Source organism: Glossina fuscipes, unplaced genomic scaffold, assembly GCF_014805625.2.
Source record: "Glossina fuscipes isolate IAEA_lab_2018 unplaced genomic scaffold, Yale_Gfus_2 142, whole genome shotgun sequence".
NCBI lineage: Eukaryota > Metazoa > Arthropoda > Insecta > Diptera > Glossinidae > Glossina > Glossina fuscipes.
The window spans coordinates 593,813-616,920 of NW_023998485.1; the positions used below are offsets into that span (position 1 = coordinate 593,813).

The window sequence follows — 23,108 nt, forward strand, 5'->3', positions numbered from 1 at the left end:
TTTCAAAAAAAAAAAGAATACTCTCTTTCCATATATATTCACAGAAATGGTTTGGTTGAAATGTAATATATAATCTTTTTTATATAAATGTATCACATATTCATATAATACAACTCAACAAAGTTTTTAATCTCGAATTAAAAATTGCGATGCCTTCCAGGATTTTATTGTCCGTGGTGCAGCGTTGCGAAAACATTTCTAAAAGAACCCAAAAATGTTTAATTATAAAGTAAAACAGACATTGATTTGAAATGCGAACATTTGTAATTAATATTAAAATTATATCATTTCTTTCTTTTTTTTGTTTTAATAATAAAAATGTTACGTACTTTTTCTTTACACTCTTTGTTGTTTTTACTAAAACAAGCGACAAATTAAGGAAGCAATGGCATTTGATTCGTGTCGATTTTACGTAACGCCACGTAAAGCTTCACAAATTCGAAAATCGATTTAATAAAGTAAACGGAATTGTAAAGGACAACATTAATGCGGGTATATTGCCGAAATCGACGGATCTTCATTGTAAGTAAATAAATTTTTTTCCTTTTTTAAATTTTTTTTTGAAGCTTCTTATGGCTTGCATTTTAAATTACTTATGGCTAGTGATCATAAGCTGTAGCAGCTAAGAAGTAGACGTGGTTGACATATCTTAATAGTATATTGACGGTTGTAGAGTAAATTTCAGAATGGATCAATCGCATAAAAGAATATAAAGGCAATCGTCAGGTTAAAGAAGTTTAGGATAACGATTAAGCTTTTGATAATACAGTAAAAGTTCCTTATTCGCGGGGGATACGTTCCATAAAAATGCCGCGAACCCAGAAACCGTGAATACGGAATACTAATTTATATGGGATTATAAAGGATACGTTCCTAGGTGACAAAATAAAAAACAATTAAATATATAAAAAAATTAATTTAATTAAATGCAAAAGTGCATTTAGTTTTTCCCTCTTTAGGCAATTTGTTATTTATGGAAATTACTTAGCTGAAATGAACTGGAAATGGGGTTTTCGCAACAATACTTTGTTCATTTAGTAATAAGGTTCCTTTCATTCTGTTTGTTTACATTCTCAAAAACCGCGAATAATAAAATTTATAACCGCGAATATGGGAATTGGCCCCATTTTTTTCATCCGCGAATAGTGAAACCGCGAATAAAGGAAGCGCGAATAAGGAACTTTTACTGTACATGGTAAGAAACGGGTCGCATTTTGACTGCGCAACTCACTTAAATTGCCGTTATATGCATTTTTCTTAACTAGATGTGCCGAGACACACTCCATAGCCTTGACGCTAACAAAATTATTACATGATAATGAGTAATTTTTATTAGTATAATTTTATTATTGTTAATCATAATATATTAAACCATTAACGAAAGCAAATATTCCTTAAGATAGTTAGAATAATCTCAGTCGACTGAGAAAATCATCCATCGTTAGATAGATGTCTTGCGACTTCTAAATGCAAATCTAGACAATGAGAATGTAGCCTTAAAGCATATTTTCGCTGCTCCTTTTTTAATTAGGTGTTAGCTAGTACAGTTTTTTATATACAAGGAAAAAATTTTATAAAGCATGAATATTCCGATTGCAAAAAGTAAGCCGAAATGTACACAATCGGTAAAAGGACTCGCCATATACCCTGGGCAACCAGATGTGGCAATCTACGCGCAAAGACGTAAGCATTTGTATGGCTAATGGGGAAATGACTTTACCCACATATTCTTATCTGTAAAAACATTTTCTGGAATAGCATACATAGAATAATACATATTTACTCAACACAGTGAAGCATCTGTTGCTGATTTCGTGAACTCGAAAACAAGAATACATATGTGGTTATTCAATATGCACTTTTGTTTGTAATTTGAAATAAGAACAACTCAGTATAAGATATCAACGCTGTTTTTTTTTTACTCATGCCATATTCATTTACAATTCATTTCATCTAAATGACCACTCCCGGATTTTTTTTAGAAATTTTTGATTCTCTTGAAAAACTTGATTGGGGAACCAATTATTAGCCATCTTCTACTCCTATTCCACTAATAAGTATGAATAATGTCGGTTGTAAGATCACTTGTGGTTTGTGGTTCATCGGCATAGGCAAATGGAGTTATAATGCATAATCTTAGTGAACAGTCCTCATCGGCATTCTGCAGATTGAACGGTTATTTAAATTTTGCCTCAATAAATTTATTGTGCGACGAGACGTATGCCATGTCTTACGATCTTGTTTGAACCTCATATAGTTCAAATCGAGATCCTCCCACTCGTAGCACAAAACACCAGTAAACGTGTCTCTATAGCGTCATTTCAATCTTCACAAGTGACATTTTCATCCCGAAAGCCTTTTCCAAAAGTTGACGTTTGTGCACTTAAGAGTCTTTTACAAGCAACGGGGGTGTCTTTCTTTATACAAAATGCGGGGTTTTCCGTATTTACGAAGCTTACTTATTTAATATTTCCCTAGCTTTCAGTGTTCACTTGTCAAGCAACACTAAACGCAAAAGTCAAATTTAGTTAGAAAATATATATGTGTATATATACACATTCCAACTAAAGTTAACATTTGCGTCTATATTATATATAATATACTCGAAATCAAGTTGCCGTCTAAATCCTTTTTCTCCCCATGGTTTCACAGTTGTGTTCTTGGCACTGTCGTTACAATTTCGGAAACAAATGAACTCCGTTCAAACATAATTCTACAATAATCTACAATCGAACAGAGCGCACACTCCAATGCAAATGCACATGCACGAGTCAAACAGCTCTGTTATCTCAAAATTATTTGATAAAATTAGAAATTATTAGATTAGAAATAACGTTAATCAATTGGACCCTCGATATGTCAATAAGCTTGGTCTCTCCTCTATTCCATAAAACAATGGCCGCAAATATTTTCGAATGCCACTTTTGAATTCCACGTCTTCGCAGTAAACTTAGACGATTGATAGTCATCAACTCTCTTCTTCTTTTGCTTATTAAACAAAATACAGATGATGCCGCTTCTCGGGAAAGCCATTGTTTAGTGAAACCGCGATCAACCCACTCAGCGATAAAATCATTCAGCCTGTGTATAGACTATAAAATATAAGCACTTAACCTAATTAAAATTGCACAAAGATGAAATCTTAAAACAATGAGACCGATATATAAACAAATAATACACTCATCTAATCTAAACATGGAATTATACATCACCATCAACACCATGCAAACGATTAATCAATAGGAATATACCAAAGCTTGGCAAAAATATGGCAACATTATTTAGTGTATCAGCTGATTGTAGCGGGATAATAAAAATTATAAATTTTGGTTTAAATATGACGTCAACAATGCACTTGGTATTGAAAAGAATAGTTTCATTGAAACCTACCGGGCCCGATAAAGAGATTAGATTACATATCTCATAAGTGGATTGAAAACTTGAGGCAATGATCTAATTTTAAAAAACCGACAAGTCAATGGCGCTGCTTATCAACTTTGTAATGAAGGTAACCGTAAGGCTGCCCTACGTTTCTTGAGAAAATATAGAAGAGATATAAGTAGTGGCAGAGGGACAAGGCGGTCATGCAACTAATCCAGCACAGGTCCTACTAAGCTCGCATATAGCTATGTTGTTACGTATAATGAATTCTCTCGATCAGCATTTAAGGAAGCCTAGAACTGTTATAGTTGTATTTAAAGATTGTTCAGCATGTAAATTGATCCGAAATGTAGGGTTGAACACAAAACGTAGAACAAGGAACGAGTCCACATTTTCCCCCGTACGTGAATCGATAGAATATTTCGTTGAGGCAGAATTTTGCTTTGGAAATCACACCTTTCTACATTTGTTTTGTTTGAATATTACAGAACGAATGAGCCCAACGGCACTAATCACTCTGAACAAGAGAGGAGTGAGGTTTCGAGTTAAAGGACGAGCACAGTTCAAAGTTATATGCGTACATTAGAATATGGCAAAATTTAATGGTTGATGGAGGATTATTAATATGCAAGATAAGTCGAATAGTATCTTGGGGGACATCCTAAGTGATGGGAATGCCGTTAGAGTTACAAAGCACACCCTTAATGGTCTACCATCAAGTTATGAGCATCATCAATTAAGTATATATGGACAAGCGTAAGTAACGCAATTTCCATAATTATAATATATGGGTAATTCTACCGAAGCACTTCTTGAAATTGATTTAGATAACACCCATTTGGATGCCTTTGTAGAAAACACTAAATTTATAGCAAGCGAAGTACAGGACGTTTGTAGTCATCGTCGTACCTTCTAAAAATACTTGCTGCTAATAGTAATAATTGCCTTGACAGCATGGCTAGTTCGGGACTACATAATACGTTCAAATAGTTTGGGTAGCATACTAAGTTTTTTCCGCCGCAACCACAGTTTACAACAAGATGAGATGTGTGTTACCGCTCTTAAAATAACAATGATAGTCTATTGCAAAGTTTTTGAGAATATAAGGCGGGAGCCCGTTCGGACGCGGCATACACTTGCATACTTTATTTATTGTGATACTCTATCATTGTGGATAATTTTTCGTGGAATACACGCACAATCATTTACTTGATGCGGTGAAGTCCGAGAAGAATTAAAGTTAAAATTAAAGAATTTAGCAAAAATGATTGATGTTGTATAAGATTGTTAGACGTTTTGTAAGTCCAAAGACGTAAACGTGGGAAATGTGTACCGTTTTGGGTCCTTTAAGAGGGTAAATTTCATAGACAAATGTAATATTTTTTAATATCAAGTAATTGTGCACTGACTAAGTAAATGAGCGAACTTCGAATTCTGGCAAATTAAAGGAGAAGTTATTCTACGGCACTGAAACATAAATCTCTAAATGAAATCTGTAGTGTGTAGGTAAATTGGAAAAATAATTGTCGAGTTGTTAAATGTGTTTTTTCATTTGTTAAACTCTACATTATTTTCTATTGCTATTATGTTGCATAGAAGTGAAATTCCATTTTTCTATTTATATATACATGTAAAATATTGGAGGGGCAAGTTCCGTCATATTACTCGTCGTGTTATTTGGGGTATCTCTCATAGGATATAAGATGACCCCTCATCAGTTCGTAACGAAATGCAGAAGAAATGAAGCGTAGTGCATAAAGCCGCGGTTAACGCATTTGGTATGAGTTTCAGGAAGGAAACAGCGCCTCAATTGCTTATAAAAATTTATGGGCAAGTGAAGTTGTAAATGTTCAAACGTGTCAAAGATGTTTTGCCAAATCCTGTACTCGGAGTTTTAATCCCAAAGAATATTGCCGATCTTCACCATATTTTATTTTGTGGTCTATATTGGAGAGTATATCGTCGTATAAAAGGTAGGGAAAGTCGGTTTTGCCCAACAGTGGTAACGATGTATGATTTTGGGAAATTTCAAAAATTACCTTATCTCCTCATAATCTTCTCATTCATTTGCGATAAGGTCTCACGTAAATAACAAAAAAAAAAAAAAAACAATGTCCTTTCATCACTTCCATTTATGTGATTTATTTATTTCGTAAATTATTTTTATGCCCCTTAAGCTATATAAATAAAATGTTTTTCGTAAACACTAAGTTCTATTGCCTTAAAAGTCTTGCTTATTATATAAACATGTACCGTCGGTAGGGATGCAATTAAGTCATTTCAAGAAAATGTTAAGCGCTTTAACGCAACGCAAGGCACAATCAATCAAAAGATATAAGACGATAACATCAATAGTTTAAAAGTTTTCCTTACGATATGCATTAAACGAGTGTGTAAACAACATCTAGCAGTAAGAACAACAGCTACAAAAAATTAATAACAATAAATAGTTGTAATGCTGGAAGTCATAAGAATAACAACGAAAACAAGTACAACACAACACCACATAAAAAATGACGACTGCGATGACTATCGAATTCAGAAAAAATCATAAGGAAAAAACAAACATTAAAAAATGAACAAAAAAACGCTAATAAATATTGAATAATTTTACTATATTAAAATTTTATTACGCTCAATGAAATTTTTCCTGCAGCAGTTGTGATGAGAAATGTGTTCAAATAAAAAAAATTAGTGAAACTTGTGAAAAACAATTGAAGTAAAGGAGAATTTATATTAGATTGAAGAAGAATTTTAGATGCGTACCATCACAAAGAATTCCTCTGTATTGCATGCGTTCTTAATAAAGTTAACGATTGGTTTCATTATACGTATTCAATGCAATATACCGTAATAACAATAATAACATATTATATAGCGTAGTAAATAGCATTTTCCCCGACCACAAATATTCCAGACTATAAAAATCCCCGACTATAAATATCGCAGACCATAAATATCCCTGATTATAAATATCCCCGACATATACCGCGAATAAGTGCTAAAGAAGAAATACAGAAATATTTAGGTGCTTTTTCGATGTTTTCGATATTGCCTGGCAACAATATTTCCAACTGAATTTATAATGTCGCTTTATATATAACTTTTTACATGAATTTTGTGGGTCCGTGCCAGTTTAAACAGTGGATTCAAAATATATGTCACTCTATTTTATAAATTACTTAACACGTGTTCGATATTTGTTCAAAGTTGCATTTTACTGATAAAAAGTTTTCAAATTTTTAACTTTTTTTCTTTTAGACGAATATGCAGTAATAAGTGTAAATTTTTCTTTTTGTTAACGATTTTTTAAGGTTTAAGATAATTTTTCCTTGCTTATTTTAAACTTGTAAGTTGAACAAACTTGGGCGATACTATCAACCTAAGGCCTTATGCAATCACTATTTATGGACCCTTCATGCATCTTATCAACTGTCACAAAAGGAATGACGAAACGTGTAGACGCCTACCCTTTAGTATTAAGTGCAAAAGTTATTTATACTCCACTGTTCTTCTTTCACAGTCCACTGCAGTTTATCAATGTAAAGAAGGTATTTATAAAGCGCGCGAGTGCAAAGCAACTGTTCGCTCGTTTTTGGTTTGTTTTTACTGTTGTTTGTATGTTAGTTATGAGAGTCTCTTTAATATTTTGAGGCTAATAAATACCATTCAAATAAGGATTTATGAGCTACATGGAACAACAGGAAAATTGAACAACAGGAAAAGCTAGAAAGACATTCAAAGTGGGTTAAAGCGTAAGTAAAGCATAAAGCGTGCAAATCGTGGTTGATAAAGAGTTTAAAATATTAACAAATTGTAGTAATGGCGTTCCTGAAGAAGACAACTTCCGAAATATCCGCCAAGGTGAAGGTGCTTTAAATTATAACAAACCAAAATCTTTTAAAGGGATTTTAATTTCACTATTAAACGATCATCTCGGTCAGAAAGTTTGTTGCTATGTCCAAAATGTGCTTAACTACTAATCAAGGGACAAAGAAACACGGTGTATAGGGTACAAAAAGTATTGATTGTCCAGATCTTTTTTATTTACTATTTAATTTTATTTATTTAATTCATTTGTATATGTGCTATCGTTTGAAGCGAATTAATCAACTCTCTGTTGGTAGATTCAATAGTAACAGTACTAACTTCTATATAGAATTTCATGCGTAGATCTAGCTGCTAACTACAAAGGCTTGGCGAATGTAATAATCTCTTACGAAGGACGTTACGTTCTTTTGGTTGCTAATCGGTACATATTATTAATGGCAAGGCTGTACTGCGACTCCAAGTTGCAAAGTAAATGTAAGAAATATTAACTGCTCATACCTAAATAAACCATTATGTATAGAACAGTATAGTCCGTACATAACGGACGCATTCACGATTAGAGCTTTGTCCAATTTTCGAAAATGCATGGAACAGCAGCGAATAAAAGGAACGAATTTAAGGTTAATTGTTTTAAAAGATCATACTGTGCTACATTTGTTAATTACTTAAAAATTGTAACAAGGCTCAGAAGGCACTATGGGGAAACTGCTCGTCGAGATAAAATGGCAACTCGAGCAAAAGTGATGAACAGCATTCAGATAGCCCAAAGGCCAGAAATTATTTTAAAAATCCGAAACATAATAATGCTCAACTAACCGATGAAAAGTTCAAGATGTTTTGTCTTTAATTTATATATGAACTCTCATTGGACTTATCACTACCTACCGTAATCACGTAATGAAACGAGGGAGTGCAATTTTGTCTGGTGAATGTACGCCAAACCAAAGCGCTTATTGAAACGCACATGACATAATTTGAAAAGTACAGAACGAGTACGGTCGGATAGGTTCACTTTGAACAAGCAAGAAAATTATATTTGGTCGTAAATGAATCTTTTGTACCCATCACTGTCACGCTAAAAACGACAAAAAAGTAAAAGAATTAAATTTTCACGCCCTATAATATGCTTTTGCAAATTTGCAAACGATAAGAATAACATATTTGTTCGTGTAAAAATGTTTTCATCCACTTCAACTTGATACAGTTCTGCAAAGGGCCAAAACGTGTCGCTGTACCAAATTTGATAAAAATATCTTGGTCATATTCAAGGACGGACATAAGATGCGCAGACAGACAGAAGGATAAGACATGCTGAAACGTCTACAGTGTCAGGTTGGTCTAGTTTAAGCTCTTTCCGCTGTTATATAGCTGGGCATGAACTTAGTATATCTTTACCGTAGGTTATGTGTACTATAATTGGCGAAGTTTATCTCTATTTCTAGGCACATTGAAGATAGATGACCCCAGGAAATGTTTGTCTAAGATTTATTTTAATATCCTAATGGATATCGTGTTGCTTACCATGCTTATTTGCCGTATCTCACACATCTTTCGGTGTTATTAAATGGTCCCGGTGAGTGTACGTCATAAATTTTAGGCTTAATTCTTGAAATAATTGTTATAGCTGTGCGTTACATCCATTTTTCCACTTTCTCTCTGGTCATGGATTAAAATTGTATCCCAAGCTGCAACTGCTTACATGAACAAACGAGAAACAAACAGACAGATAGACAGACATATAAACTAAAGAAGACATGCTAAGTGTTGGATGTGTGCGACTAAAGGGACGCAGAATCTTGCGCGGTTCAAAAATACCTGAACCCAATGGATATTACAAAAAGAATTTGACAATGTACATTCCTTTATGCGAGGGTGATGGGAAGAATTACCTTAAATAGTTAGTTGCATTTGTGTCAATTATAAACGCAATTATTTTTTGTATTAATCTTTTTCCAACAAATGTTATTCGGTTATTAGCAGAATAAAACGAAACAAACCAGTTTTCAAAGTACCTAAAAATCAAGAAATTTATTTTCTGAAAATTTTAGTCCAGCTACTCGATTTAATTTATACTTGAGTATTAGGTACTATTTGATTGTTTTTTTTCAAATTTTTTTTTTAATTGTCCACTTACAAGATAACTGTATCACTGGGCAAATCCATTGGCACCGCTAATATGCCAATATTGCGGCAACTCAGCGAAAAACGTCCCAGTGTACCTGTACAATGGCAATGCTTTTGTGACCAAACATCGCAAACCATATGAACAGTACGTTGGGCTGTTTCATAAGTGCTATCATTTGCTGTCACTAAAATATGTGTGGTCGCAGTTGAGTCAACATTATCATGAAATTCCTTTAAAGACTTCTCATATAAAATGCGGGCTTCTCGTTCGGGATCCTCTGAGGGTAGCACAACGTTTTCACGTATACCCATATGATTTGCAGATAACCCTACACCTAAAATTTTATGGGTTATATTAGAGAGACCGCTGGCAGCAGTAGCAGTAACGGTATTGTTAACAAAACCATCATAGCTATCGTTGCTGTTGTTAACGTTAAATTTATGTTTACTGCTATCAACGCCATTTTCTTTGTCACCATTTAATGCGGCTTTATTTACATAAATTATCTTTGTAGTTGTTTGTTGCTGTTGTTGTTTCTGTTGTAAATTCTCATATGTATTAAAACCTTTTAAATTATTCTCCTTCGTAGCTTTACTTAAATGTCTATCATTTTTATTATCTACAGTAAAATTTTGCAACTCTTTGGTTTTATTGGTTGTTTCAGTTGGATCAACTGTCGTCGCCAATGTTCCGGTTGTGGTATTTGTTATTAGTTGAGCTTGTGCTGCGCCTACGTAGAATGTTAAATTATCAGAGAATACCTGCAACGCACACATCATTATAACAAATATGACTGAATCCTTGAGTAGAAACCATGAACGCGTGCGATGACGGCCAGCACGTCTTCTAAATCCAGCCATGCTTTTTAATATTTGGAAAATGCTTGGGATAAATTTGTTTGTCTTAATGTTGCCGTTGCTATGACTACCGACTTTGCTGTCTTCCTTGTAATATTGGGCTAAATAATTGCTTTGTTTATTTTCTGGTTGTCTTTGTTGTTTTGTTAAATACTGATTGATGCTGTCATGCATTTGTCATTTGATGACAGTTATATGTGCAACACGTTTCTTATTCATGGCTTCTGTTTACTTGTTTTAGTTCTACTTCTAATATAGTTTCTGCTGCTGCTGAGTATCTTATGGGCTGATTTTACAGCAGTTCGGACGGTTTTACGTTGACAACTCTGCAAAAAACGAGTCAAAAACAAAAAAATATTACCATTACCATTAGGTTTTGTTAAAATTGAAAAATGAATAGTGGTCAACGGCTGGACGGCAAAGCATAAAGGGCAAACATAAACGAATTCTCCTCATAGAAGGAAATTTCTAAGATACAAAGCCAGAATGTGTTTTCAAGATTAAGTCACATTTAAGTAAGTAACTGTCGAAGATATAATTAACAATTGCAACCAGTTTATTGAATGAAGATACAAAAAATCATTGTCCGTAAACCCAAACGTATCCTGTTATGTACGCTTCAATCTACCAAACGTAAATATCGTTCGCATGCTTCCCACGACTATGTGTATTTGTTACTATGTATGTATATCACCAACCAACCAAAAATATGTGTAAACAATAACGTACTTAAATCATAACAGCAAACTGCTGTAAACACACAGCAACCAGTTTGCGTTTGTGTAAGCAACGTTTATTTTCTTTTAATCAACGAATGAATTAAAAACGAATGCCAGAAGATTTAAGATTTAGCTTTTTTCAATATGTTCGTCAATTTCTTGAAGTTTTTTTTGGTTTTTTTATCTAAAATAGTAAGATTTTCGATAGGTTGGTGGTGCGCGCAGATAATAGTCTAGGTGTAGTTTTAGTAAATTTAATTCTCAGCCGACACTTACGTGCAAACGTATGGGTAAAAATTACGTAATGCTGCTCTGTTTTCCGACTCCAGACTGTACTAAACTTACCCCCCTATTGTTACGTGTCAAAACGGAGGAGGATGCAGATGAATTATTAAAAAAAATTGAAGAATATAAGAAATAGGGTTCACTTGTCCAATAATGCTTGTTTGGCAATTTCATACGCCTTTTATTTTTTACTTTCAATTTACATTCAGTAAAAGATATCATTGAAAATTACATTGCGAAGTTTTTGGTTAAGTTTGGTTCATGGTGTGGAGTAGTATGGTGTTTAGAAGTTTTAAAAAGTCAAGATACGCACCAGTATGCATATATTGTTTAAATATATTCTTTAATCATTATTAAAAAGAGACATTTTCAATTGGGACTTCTAAGGACAAAACATATTTTAGATTAGGGTCTGATTTATGGTTCTCGATATCGAGTGCATAGTCGATTGAACACTCATTGGCGGTAGTGTCGCTGTACGAGCTTATATAATTCAACTACTGCCGAATCTAGAATAGTGTTTCATTCGAGATATACATAACGGAATAAAATGATATTATTAGTGTGTAAGTAATAATAATATATATACAAATGGATGAAAAGGAGAAGAGCAAAAAAACCAATTGATTAAACTAAATAATTTTTAATTTATCCAAGAATAAACTAAAGAAGGTAAACACATTTAATACTCCACTTTAACTTTTCGAAAAATATAGATTACATTTGTATTTACTAGATATGGGTAATGGTCCCTGATCTTTGAGTGTATTTACACTTACACATTTACATGATCACATGTTTATTTATGTGTTCTTCCTGGCGTCCGTGTTCTCGTAATCCTTCTATGTATTTTTTTTTTTTAAACAATATATTTTTATTCTTCATTTTAATCAGTTATTTAAAAGGTTTCAAGGAATACATTTTTCGCAACTTTCTATGATTTATCAACAAAATTTACTTTCAATAACGGCCTTTGAAGGAATTTTCTTAGCAAATTTTCCACTCCTCCTCCTAAAGAGTGTTGTCTCATTTTGATTGAATGGAATATTGGTAGTTTCATGCATTTGAACAAATTCGTTAAACTCTTTATCGTAAACAGTTTTTTGACCTACCAGCTACTGTCCATAAAATAAATCTGTTGAGTGAATTCAAATGTAAATGTAAGATATAAAAATTTCATTTTTCTAATACTAATTTTATCCGCAAACGAAATCTGTGCAATTCTGCAAAATTCTTACAAAAAAACCCGATAAGTAAACGTGCGCATAAACTTTTCATTTACATCTATAGAACAAATACCGATAGAGATACCGAAAAAAAGGTACAGTTTATGGCACGTGGAAGACTAGCAGTGCTATATAAAAATAATGGAAGCTTTATAAACGTGTTTTACTTGCATACGAGACGGTGAGAAAAGAGGAAACCAAGTCTGACGTATAAATGCGTTAAAGATAAGTAAACGCAAGTAAAGGTATCAACATAACGGTCATGGCTTAGTCATAATAATTCTTATTGCATGTGTGTGATATACCTTTGAATAATTCGTTGAAATATATGCGCAGCAAGAGATAAATATTAAAGCATCATCTCGGCCCAGATTGCGAAAAAATTAAGGTAAGTATACGCAGTGTGATGCAGTAGAAGAACAGAGTGCATATATTTAGAATAAAAGTCTGTAGTAATTCATCCGGTTTTGAGGGAATTTTTAGCTTTCTATTTAGACAACATTTTGCCATATACCCCATTTAATTTGTTTTTAATTAGAAATACAGAACAAATGTGTCTCCTTATGGAAACAATGCAGCGCAGACATGATATTTAAGTAAATAAGAAGAGACTACATGAACATAGAAAATTCATAAAAATAATTTACGATACAAAAAGAATATCATGAATAGTTTCGATGCTAATAAGCCAGAAGGCACGGGCAAAGTGAAACAAAGAGACTTAAATTGATATTTTCGTAATGTTTCAACATTAGTATTAGCCCACAGTTGTATGCCATAGGTCCAAATAGGTTGAAGGATAATCTTATATAAAATGCACTTATTTTTTAGATTAAGTTGAGATTAGGAACCAATTTTTGGAGTTTTCAATTGATCATCTCTTCTTTTATTGAAGGAGTATATATTTGAAATTTATCGCCAGCGTAGTTAGTAAAAAATGTCGTCACGTTTTCTTGGAATTAACTGTACATGTGTTAAAAGACGAGAAGCGATTATTTTACGCTCACCATATTAAAAGGTTGTGAGAAAGTTTAGTAAGAGCAGGCGAGTCAATCGTTTGAAGAGCAGCCATTCTATGTCTGTTAAAAACCTTTTTGTCTTTTAAACGGAAACCTTTTAAGTTTGATCTGCGTATAACTAAAATAAAAGTGCTCAACTCGTCCCAAAACTCAACCATTGAACAACATATGACACAAAATACTCCCTTATGTGTACATCTGAACCATTTACTGATGGGTAAGAAAGCTCTGAAAGCATTTATATTATTTCTCTAGCCAAGATAATGTTTAAAGAACTTACTCAGTAGCTTCATAAAATTGATAACCAATTAAAGCCTAGAAATCGCGGTTTTGCAGGATCCTCGATTTTTGGTCAACCATTCACCTCCATATATATAATAAATACGAAATCTTATTTAAACCCTGTGTTTCCGATTCATCAAAACGTGTGTAGTCTCAACAGAAAGTTAGTGAGGACATTTTTTGACTCTATTGGAGTCGAGGAGCGCGCCACCGCGTGCTCGCTTCTATTAAAATGTGGTTTAAGTCTGACGTACTAAGTTCGAACTTTTTATGCTGATTTTCGGGTATTTAGGCATGAGAGATTTTATTGAAAAGGTCGTGGTATACTTATTGCTGTTCATAATGCAATACCATCCCAGATAGTTTTTGCATCTACTAGTCAAGATTTTGAAAACATCTGTGTCAGAGTGAAGATTAACGGTAAATATCTCCAAATTTCTTGTGCATTTATCTCCCCTCATTCGGATGTTAATTCTTACATGTCTCTTGTTCAAATTAATTTTATTCACTTGAAAATTAAATGTTTTCGGATTAAAATCGTCAAAACATAGACCATATTTTCGAAGAAAGTGGAGGCTATTAAAAGAATCAATTAATTATTATTAACAATAATGACCAGTAAATGATTGCAGTTAATATTAAATTCACATTTACTACATTTCGTACGACTAAATGTCGAGAATTTATTAAGTTCCCCATGGCGCTTGAAAAATTCTTCATTGTTGGACGTAGTCCAGAATTTCGTTTCACGTAACGTGTAAGAATTTTTTTTATCGAAATATGTAAAAAATGCTTGGTGAATGGTAAACGAAATTTGCTCTGTTCAATATGGTTTTATTTATAAGAAAAAAAAGTATTGTAGTTTTTTGAATTCAACGGCCTACAAAAGATTTCAAAGATAATTTTATGTCGATTATTTGGTTTCTATTTGTAAATATTTTATACTTCCATAAAGATTGAAGCGCAATTAATTGCGATAATGGGCAATAAATTATTGTACTTTTTTTTTGTATGTATGCGCAACATAAAATACAACATTAAAATTTTTTTTTTACAAAAACTTACCTATTAAGGACCGAATTATGCAGGTAAACAATATGACCAAAGTTTTACAAAAAGTTAATCATCTTGTATTCAATGACTGAATGTGATTCGAACCATGGGCGTTCACTTAAAAGTTTATTAAGTGTGAAGACCGCGAACATGATCAAGAAGAATAATATAACGTATCGGTTAACAAACTGTATATTCAAGTTTGCATATAATATTTACATATTATTTAAAAATTATTTAATATATGACCACACATGTAACAGTGCAAAACAAAAGCTATCAGGAAATAAGGGATATATCTCTAAAATTTATTGCAGATTTTATGGGACAATCTGTGTATCCGCTTAAGCTCTTAGAGAGCCTTCTCTTGTTTAACGCGAAGCAATGCCAGTCATAATATCATGCGTCACTTTTTAAGATGTGTTTGTTTTTAATAAACCAAACAAAAACAAGGATTTGTTTACGATTCCGCATAAAAGTTTTGTTTGTTTACAAATTTTATGCTTTCTTGTTGTTCTTATTCATCTTTACGAATAATTCATTCAGACTGAGTTAATGTAGAAGAAAATTCGGCAAAAATTTATTGGTTGTCATTTATTTAAAAAAATTTATTTGAGAATCTTGTTGGTGGTGTTATGGGTTGGAAAAAAGATTAATTTTTCACAAATATGCTTTGATAAATTTTGATTTTTATGTTTGATTACGCTGAAAAGAAAACCAGGGATAATAATGGCTTAAATTAAAATACTCATAAAAATTGAAGATAAATCGGTTCACCTTGATTTGTAATTACTTGGTATCAATCAGTTGATTACCTCATATCAATCATTGGACAACATTGGGCAACAACAATAAAAAGATTAAAAAGGAACGAGAGAGCTTTATTTTGTTTTAATCGCATTCTTTGGTTTGCACTTTTTATTCTTATATGTTATTCGTCGAAAACTGATTTACACTTCCCTCATTTAAAGTGAAGCAAGATGTTTGCACAAATTTTTTGCGATGAATTTTTTAGATAATAGTTTAGCTTTATATCACAATTCCGTGGTAACTAAATCGATTCTTTCTATTTTTATGATACGATCAATTTATTTTGTAGCCAGTATCGTTTATAATACAAGTGCCTACCAAGTTCGTGAGGATGTATACAATGTCCGGAAGGATTTGTGGTAGATCCACCTTATATTTTACCGGTCGATACCGGCACATATTTAATGAATTTGTTAGTCTTTTTGATATTAACCTGGGAAAAAGGAGACAAGCCTTTCATTTCATGTACAATATTGAAACGTGTAAGACCCTGGCAACAAGCAAAGTAGGACTTGGGCATTCGTGTCATAATGCAAATATGTGAAGAAAATGCGAGAATTCTTAGGTTTCTCCGCTTCCTATTTCTTGAAAAGTTTGTACGATAATATTTCAAAAAATCGTTTACTTTCTTTTAGCAATTTGTTAACATTCTAGCATCAGTTGTCAGAGTAATACCTTTAGCAGAATAAGAATCCAGCCCATTTACCTTGAGTATATTTATATATGTTTATTGGATATTAAAGTAACGTGCAGAAAAATCCAATTAAAGTCAGAAATGTCTTTTAGCGAAGAATATAGAGAAAACTAAACTAAATGTTAACTAAACCGATTCATTGAAATCCCACTAAATCCTTTGAAAGAATTAAAAAAATTTAAATTGAAATAATCGGTTAATGCAAAGGAAAGTTAGTTTCAAAAGCTTAATCTGTTATTAGTTCAAAATGGTTTGCTTAAAAGTACATTAAGTTGCAAAAAAGCGAACGGAAATGGGACAAAATGGTCTGACTTCTTTGCTAGACGAGAATAGAGAAAGTTTTATGGTGACTTTGTAAAAAGATATTATATGTAAAATAATTTTCTGAAATATATGTTATGCACGAGATTAAGTTGTTTCATATGTATTCCCCATTTAAAGAGGTGAATAAATTCGATGTGACCGAAATTCGATCAGTTCTGTGCTAAAATATTATGAAGTTAAGAAAAAAAAAAATAGAAAAGTTTATATACCATTAAACAATTAAACTGATAGAGCAATGTGCCAAAGATACAGAAGCCCTCGACAAAATTAAATCTATAGCTAAAATATGCAATTGCCCGTTTGACTGTACATGTGTAGATATGTATAGACACGCAAGTGGACACCATTTTATGCTTAAAAATTTTTTTCTTAAAACAAAAAAAAAGTCGGAAAATGAGATGTGCGCATAGAATTTTTCTTTTACTTCAAATTTTTACAAGCTACACGGAACAGCGAAAGAGCTCGAAATGCATTTAAATATATTTGACTGAATAAAAATGGGGAACTAATATCTCTCTTTATCAGCTTAAGCCCAAAATGCATTCTTAACAAGTGATTGCTTGCATAGCATCTATCTGACAGGAGAAGTGTTGAGTCCAAATTCTAGGTAGGTCTTATAGGCCCCATATATAAGTGCTTCGTTATGTAGGAATCATCAAAGTCTTACGACCATCTTTTTATTCAGCCCAAAGACTACTTTGCTTTAATTACAATTGCCAGATCAACGTACAACGATACAACGTTTGCAGTGATTTTAATGTAAGATGATCTAGGCAATGATAAAGGTTTGCACTTGGAACGCTTGAGTGTCATTAGATTGGCCTTACATCTACACCAGTACTTTTATCTTATCTGCAAACATTAAAATGTTACTATGCTGAAAAATATCAGGAATCTCTTTAATAAATAAACACAAGAAATAATGGGCCTAAATGACTGACTTTGGTCACACTAGAAGAAACAGATATTAATCGTGAATAGTAATAATTCACACACTGCTCTTTGTGTACGATTAGGTAAGTAAGACAAAGACAATTTGCCTAAACAATCAGGAAAGTCAAGTGTGTACGTATAATGTCATTATAATCACTGATTACATTTGGAAAAAGTTTTAAAAATATGACAAGAGATTTGCAACGATAGATTTGCCGCAGCAAAGCCCGATGCGAAAACTGCTTAGCCCACAGGACGAATCAAACGTGTACTAACAAGACACTCAAACAATTTTGGTATTATCCCTAAGTTTAGCAATGCACCAATAATTATTGACGCTAGCATTTTTATGAAGCGGTACTATAAAATTCGTTTTACATAAATGAAGGACTGCAAAGCTTACAAAGAATATTAGCGGCGTACAATGGAATTCTATCTGGACCCGGTCTAGTGCAATATTTTAGATTCTTCAGACGAACAGAGACTCCTTCTTTCATGAAAAAAACTGGTGAAGAAAGTCAAATGCTTTAAAAAAGTGTTGCATAGTAGTGTTGCTTGTAACAGGAACGAATCCAGGAAGTAGGTTTTGTAAGTCACCCAGTACTTACAACTTTTTTATGTAACCACGTTTTCATTAAGGAAAGCTCAACTTTATTGAAGGGATACCATTTGCTTTGGCGTCAATATACATAGACAGTTGTGCGATATAAATTTTGGTTCCCTACAAACTATAGTTCAGTGTGTATCAAAGTGCAAAGAGTCGGATGTCAACATCCACGGTTATTTACGTCAAACTATTATGTTGTTTTAAGCTGAAAAAAAAATGCAGCCAGGTTACGAAAGTACTGTGAGGACCCAAGGTCGTACCTCGTTTTGGGCTCACTGGTTCTCCGTCTCTGGCTGGGGAGAGACGAGTGCTAGAGAGTAAGATAGGACAAGAGTAGTATAGGCGTAGTATAAGAATAGATTAAGATAGAATAAAAATAGATTAAGATAGAATAGAAGTACATTAAAATAGGATAAGAATAGAATAGGTCAAGTTAGTGTAGGTTAAGGATAGGTTAGAGAGTTGGAATTCAGTCGCCGACTAAGGTAGTCGGAATAAAATTGAGATTGAAATACTAAAAATAGAGGTCCCTGCAGAAATATAAATTTCTTGTGCGTTTCCACTACCCTGGGACGCTGAGCTCCCCCAGCCGTTAGGAAAGGGACGGAAACGTCCTCACAGTGTTTAAGTTGGCTTGCGAGATTTTTGTTTGAGGACGAACGCCTTGGAGACACAAATTAAAAAGAGTTTGTCGCACAATTAGTAACAAGTCAACAAAATTTTTCATTTCGTTTGGGAGAGATACGAAAAGAAGAACAATAGGGTTCTTATGAGCTAATCGGAGAGGTTGAAAATGCAATGGTAGCATAGAGATTCGCAGATAGAAATACAACAAATTTTTATCTCTGAGAAATATTGGGCAGTACTGTAATTAACGTTAATATTTAATTACTTTTGCTTTACTAATTATTTAATATGCTTGCATGTAGAATTGCCTGCTGCAACTTGAAGTCTACGATCCATGTTTTCGAAAGTCTTCTGAAGTTTCGTACTCCATAAGGAATGTCAAAATTTCTTAGTTCTCTTTCATCGTTCAATTTTATATTTAAACATTTTTGGTTTATGTCTGATTTGAATCAAGAACTAAAATTGAAAGGCTCGCCATCGCAAAACTTTAAAATTGTTGTTAAAGATCTGATTTTTAGTGTGTTATGACTATACATATATATATAATATGTTATATATTTGAATGTTAGAAAAATCGAAGATCGTAGATTATTTCGAAAAAAAATTGCGATAGATGAAACATGAAACCCAACTAAAATGAATCAGCAGCTGAATTCAATTGACTCCTAGAAGTAAATCTTATACTTTTCATACTGTTACGGAAATCCCAAATACACCTCATTCCAACTAATTGATTTTCCCAAAGAAATCAATTCCCTAGAAAGGTAAAAGCAAATTGCACATTCGCGGCGCGTCATGTAGCTGTCGGCCGAGGAAAAGATTAGCGGAAAAGCGAAATAACGGATTAAAAATGAAGCATTGAACTTAGGTAATAGTAATATGCTTCTAAAAATGTATACAAATTGATAATTTGCAAACGGCAGAGTCAGCCAGACGAGAAAATTTGAGTCGAATGAGAATATTAGAGTTGAGGAGTCGAGAGTACTGCCAAAGTAAAATGTAAATAGTTCTATCCTAAAACAAATTGATTGTAAATAAAAGAGTCTTGTAGTGAAAAAGTGAAGTGTATCCACGATCTAATGGTACGAGTCCCTTCTTAGAAAAGCGAATTTCATAACAATATAATAAATTAACTTGGTTAAACTTTAGCAAAGAAAGGTTTGTGACTTACTTATTTACTCGCTTGCTTTGCTAATGTTCAAGTTCATTTATAAAGTTATAGAACAATTTCAGGCTTGAAGTAAAACAAACTTTGTAATATACTTTTCTCATTACATTTAATTTTCTCTGCTTGCTTTCTCTTCAAGTTTCAAAGTTATTATTTTAATATTTCTAATAAGAAAAGAAATGCTAATTCAAAAAAAACTTTCCAAATTACTTTAAGTCTCTTCTTTTTTTGTTATATATTTTTCGAGGAAAACTATACAATATTTATTATGAGGCTTTAAGCTTTTAATATTTAGGGCATAATTGTATACCTAAGCATCGTTCAAAACACAGTTTTTGTGCGCTACCATGTTTTGCAATCCATTTCCTCTTTGTATTAATAGCCTTTGCGTAATTTTCAATTTTCTTTATCGTTATTAATTCATATTTTTGCTTTCTTCACACTTTCAGTTCCTACGGTAACTTTGTTTATAAATATCTTTAGCCAATTCTTTTTATATATTTTTATATCTTTTAATCATTCATCTTCGTATGAGTTCATTTATTTATTACGGTCTTATATTCTGTCGAAAAAAAGAACAAGAAAGCCGGCCTTTAATACAACCAACGCTAATCTCGCTGACCTATTTTATTAGCGTCGATTTCAGCGTCGAGTTTACTCTTTAATATGTTTTTCCCTTTATCTTCTTTTTTTTGTTTGTAACAAATTGTCAAACCTTATGATGCCTTATATCCACAGAGGCTAAAAGACGCAAAAGTTTGTTTCATAGTGACGCCAAAAATCGTTTGCAACATGTGACCACTTAGGCGTTTCATAAAAGCTTACTATGTAGTGAATAAAACGAAAGCGATCTTTATGTATATTCACTATAGAGAATATATATATAAGAGATATAAGAAAAACAAATGCATTTTATCGCAGTTTTGGTTATTTTGTTCTAATTTAAATTGTCTTTGCTTAAATGGCTTTTAAAGCATGCACTTCCACGTAGTTTCATTTACTTAACCTAGTAAAACAAGTAAAACTATATTTACCGCTAGATGTAACCATAGTATATGCAACAGTACCACAGCAGTAAGAGGCAAACTTTCAAGCATTATTTCAACGCCGTAAACACACATTTAAAAGCTAAATACAGCCAACTGTAATTAGTGGTGTAACCGGTAAAAAGGTACTACGAGTGCAATGGTTGAAAGAAAACCATCTAACATCTCTATGCGAATACTTGAGTGTAATCTGCGACGCCGTTACGCTGGGAAATAATTCCTCAAGCTATTATTGTAGTGGTAAGGTAATAAATGTAGCAGAGAGGAGTTACTCATGCTGACTTAATTGCAAAATTTCAACGAACACCTTCCTATACATTTAAAACGATTTGATTCGAATCAAAATTACGCTAAATCTTTTAAGGAAAGATCTTAGTATACAAAAAAAACGTTTATTTATTATTAATTTGCACAAATATTTTTTAAAAGAATTATTAAAAACATCCCTTTTCGTAGAAATAAGTAAAGATGCGTTTGAAATTCGCCTACGGTGATTATGAAACGTATTAAATTTAGCATGCAATTAGTATAGACTTTCTACATTTAATTCTTATTTTTATGTTAGCTTCGCTTCTTTAGTGAGCATTTATTTATTTATTGAACGTGACATTGGTGCCCAAATCACGACAGAATATTTCGAAGCCGGACGAACAAGCGCAGTGTGTAGACGTTTGCAAATATACGGATCATTAAATTCTTCAGCTTATCTCTTAAAGAGATGAGAGCGTTTGTACTTTCTAGAAAGTTTGTTTTTTTTTATTTCTCAGTTTCCTAAGATTGTCATACAACCAAGGTAAAGAAGTGTATTCATCCGACGGACTGTTAAATGATTGAACCGGAGTCGATACAGAAATGACAGACAAAAGGTTACCATATATATTCGGGACAAGACATTGAACCTAAAACATTTTTCAGATCGTGATAATTGGTTTTCTTGAACAAATATTTCCTAATACTTGACAGTTCCCTACTGAAGCCGTTGACTACCAAATCAGTCGGACATATTAAAGGAATAGGATGGTAGTTATCTTCCGGTGAAGCAAATGGCTCGACAGGGCAAATATGTATCATTGTGTTGTCCGAGGAGACCAAGTTTAATAATTTGTTATAGATATTCGAAATGTGATTGTGTAATTAAATAAAAAAGATTTCTTGATACTTGCGACCCAAATACAGCTGACCAATCAAGAGAACATTGCAATGAAGACAAATCGAAACGGAAGAAACGAGCCGTCAAAGCAAGTTCAAAGCATAATCAAGACGTCGTCATCGTTGGTTATCATAGTGTTGTATTCATGGAACACGTTCCAAAAGGTCAATCCGTTGTCTAGAGCTTCAGCGGCGCCTGCGCGCGCTTATTCGTTGCAATAATTTAGATTTATGGGGCATACAACTCCCCGCGTACTGTCATATTATTCATCAAATATCTAAAAAAAAAAGTCGTTCCATGACATGACTTCGATTGATCGTTTTCCGTTTCTGGAGAAAAGAAGACAATCAAGAAGAAGAAGAAAATCATGGCTTGGGAACAGAAATCTTCCAAGAAAATGGGTTCCCTGTTTCGAGCAATAGTTACCCAAAACTAGTAAAATAAGATTATGCCAACACCATTTGTTTTGCAGGGTTTATTGCGGACGGTAACGAAAATTTTAAGGTCAAAGTTTAAATGAGCCCCACATCGTGTGTGGAGTAAAGTTAAGGTACCGCTGGAGCGATTTTTCAAATCGTTGCGGGCTTAAAAACGCAAACACTTTTCCTTGTCTGTGTTTTACGGTATATTTTCTCGTGAACACCTTCTAGTCTTTGTACATTGATTTGGCAAGAAAGAAATTTCGGTTTGCTTTCTTTATGCCTCTTCCTTTCCCCCTCTGTCGTATATAAGCGATATACATATGTAAAATACGAAAAAAAAAAAATGAACGATGGTGAGAATTTCTTAATTGCTTTTTTGCCAACCAATTCAAATACATTTTTTTTTTAATAAGTTTTCTAGATAAACATAAACCAAAAAGTTTTATGTCAAACTTCGATTCGATTCATTCATTTTGCATCCAAACATTAAATGGACACGCGGACCGATAAGTGAACGTAACCGAAATTTTTCCACTAATCACAAGGTTT

General features: G+C 33.0%; 1 protein-coding gene across 4 annotated transcripts in view; it reads right to left on the bottom strand.

Moving 5' to 3' along the window:
* Nucleotides 1-23,108, bottom strand: part of LOC119641081 (leucine-rich repeat-containing G-protein coupled receptor 4) — a 74,721-nt gene that overhangs the window by 38,032 nt on the left and 13,581 nt on the right. For all 4 annotated transcript variants that reach the window (XM_038039516.1, XM_038039515.1, XM_038039512.1 and 1 more), the window contains exon 2: nt 9,347-10,520. In XM_038039516.1, coding sequence (XP_037895444.1) covers nt 9,347-10,368 — 1,022 coding nt within the window. In that variant the 5' untranslated portion in view covers nt 10,369-10,520. The remainder of the gene's footprint in view (nt 1-9,346; nt 10,521-23,108) is intronic.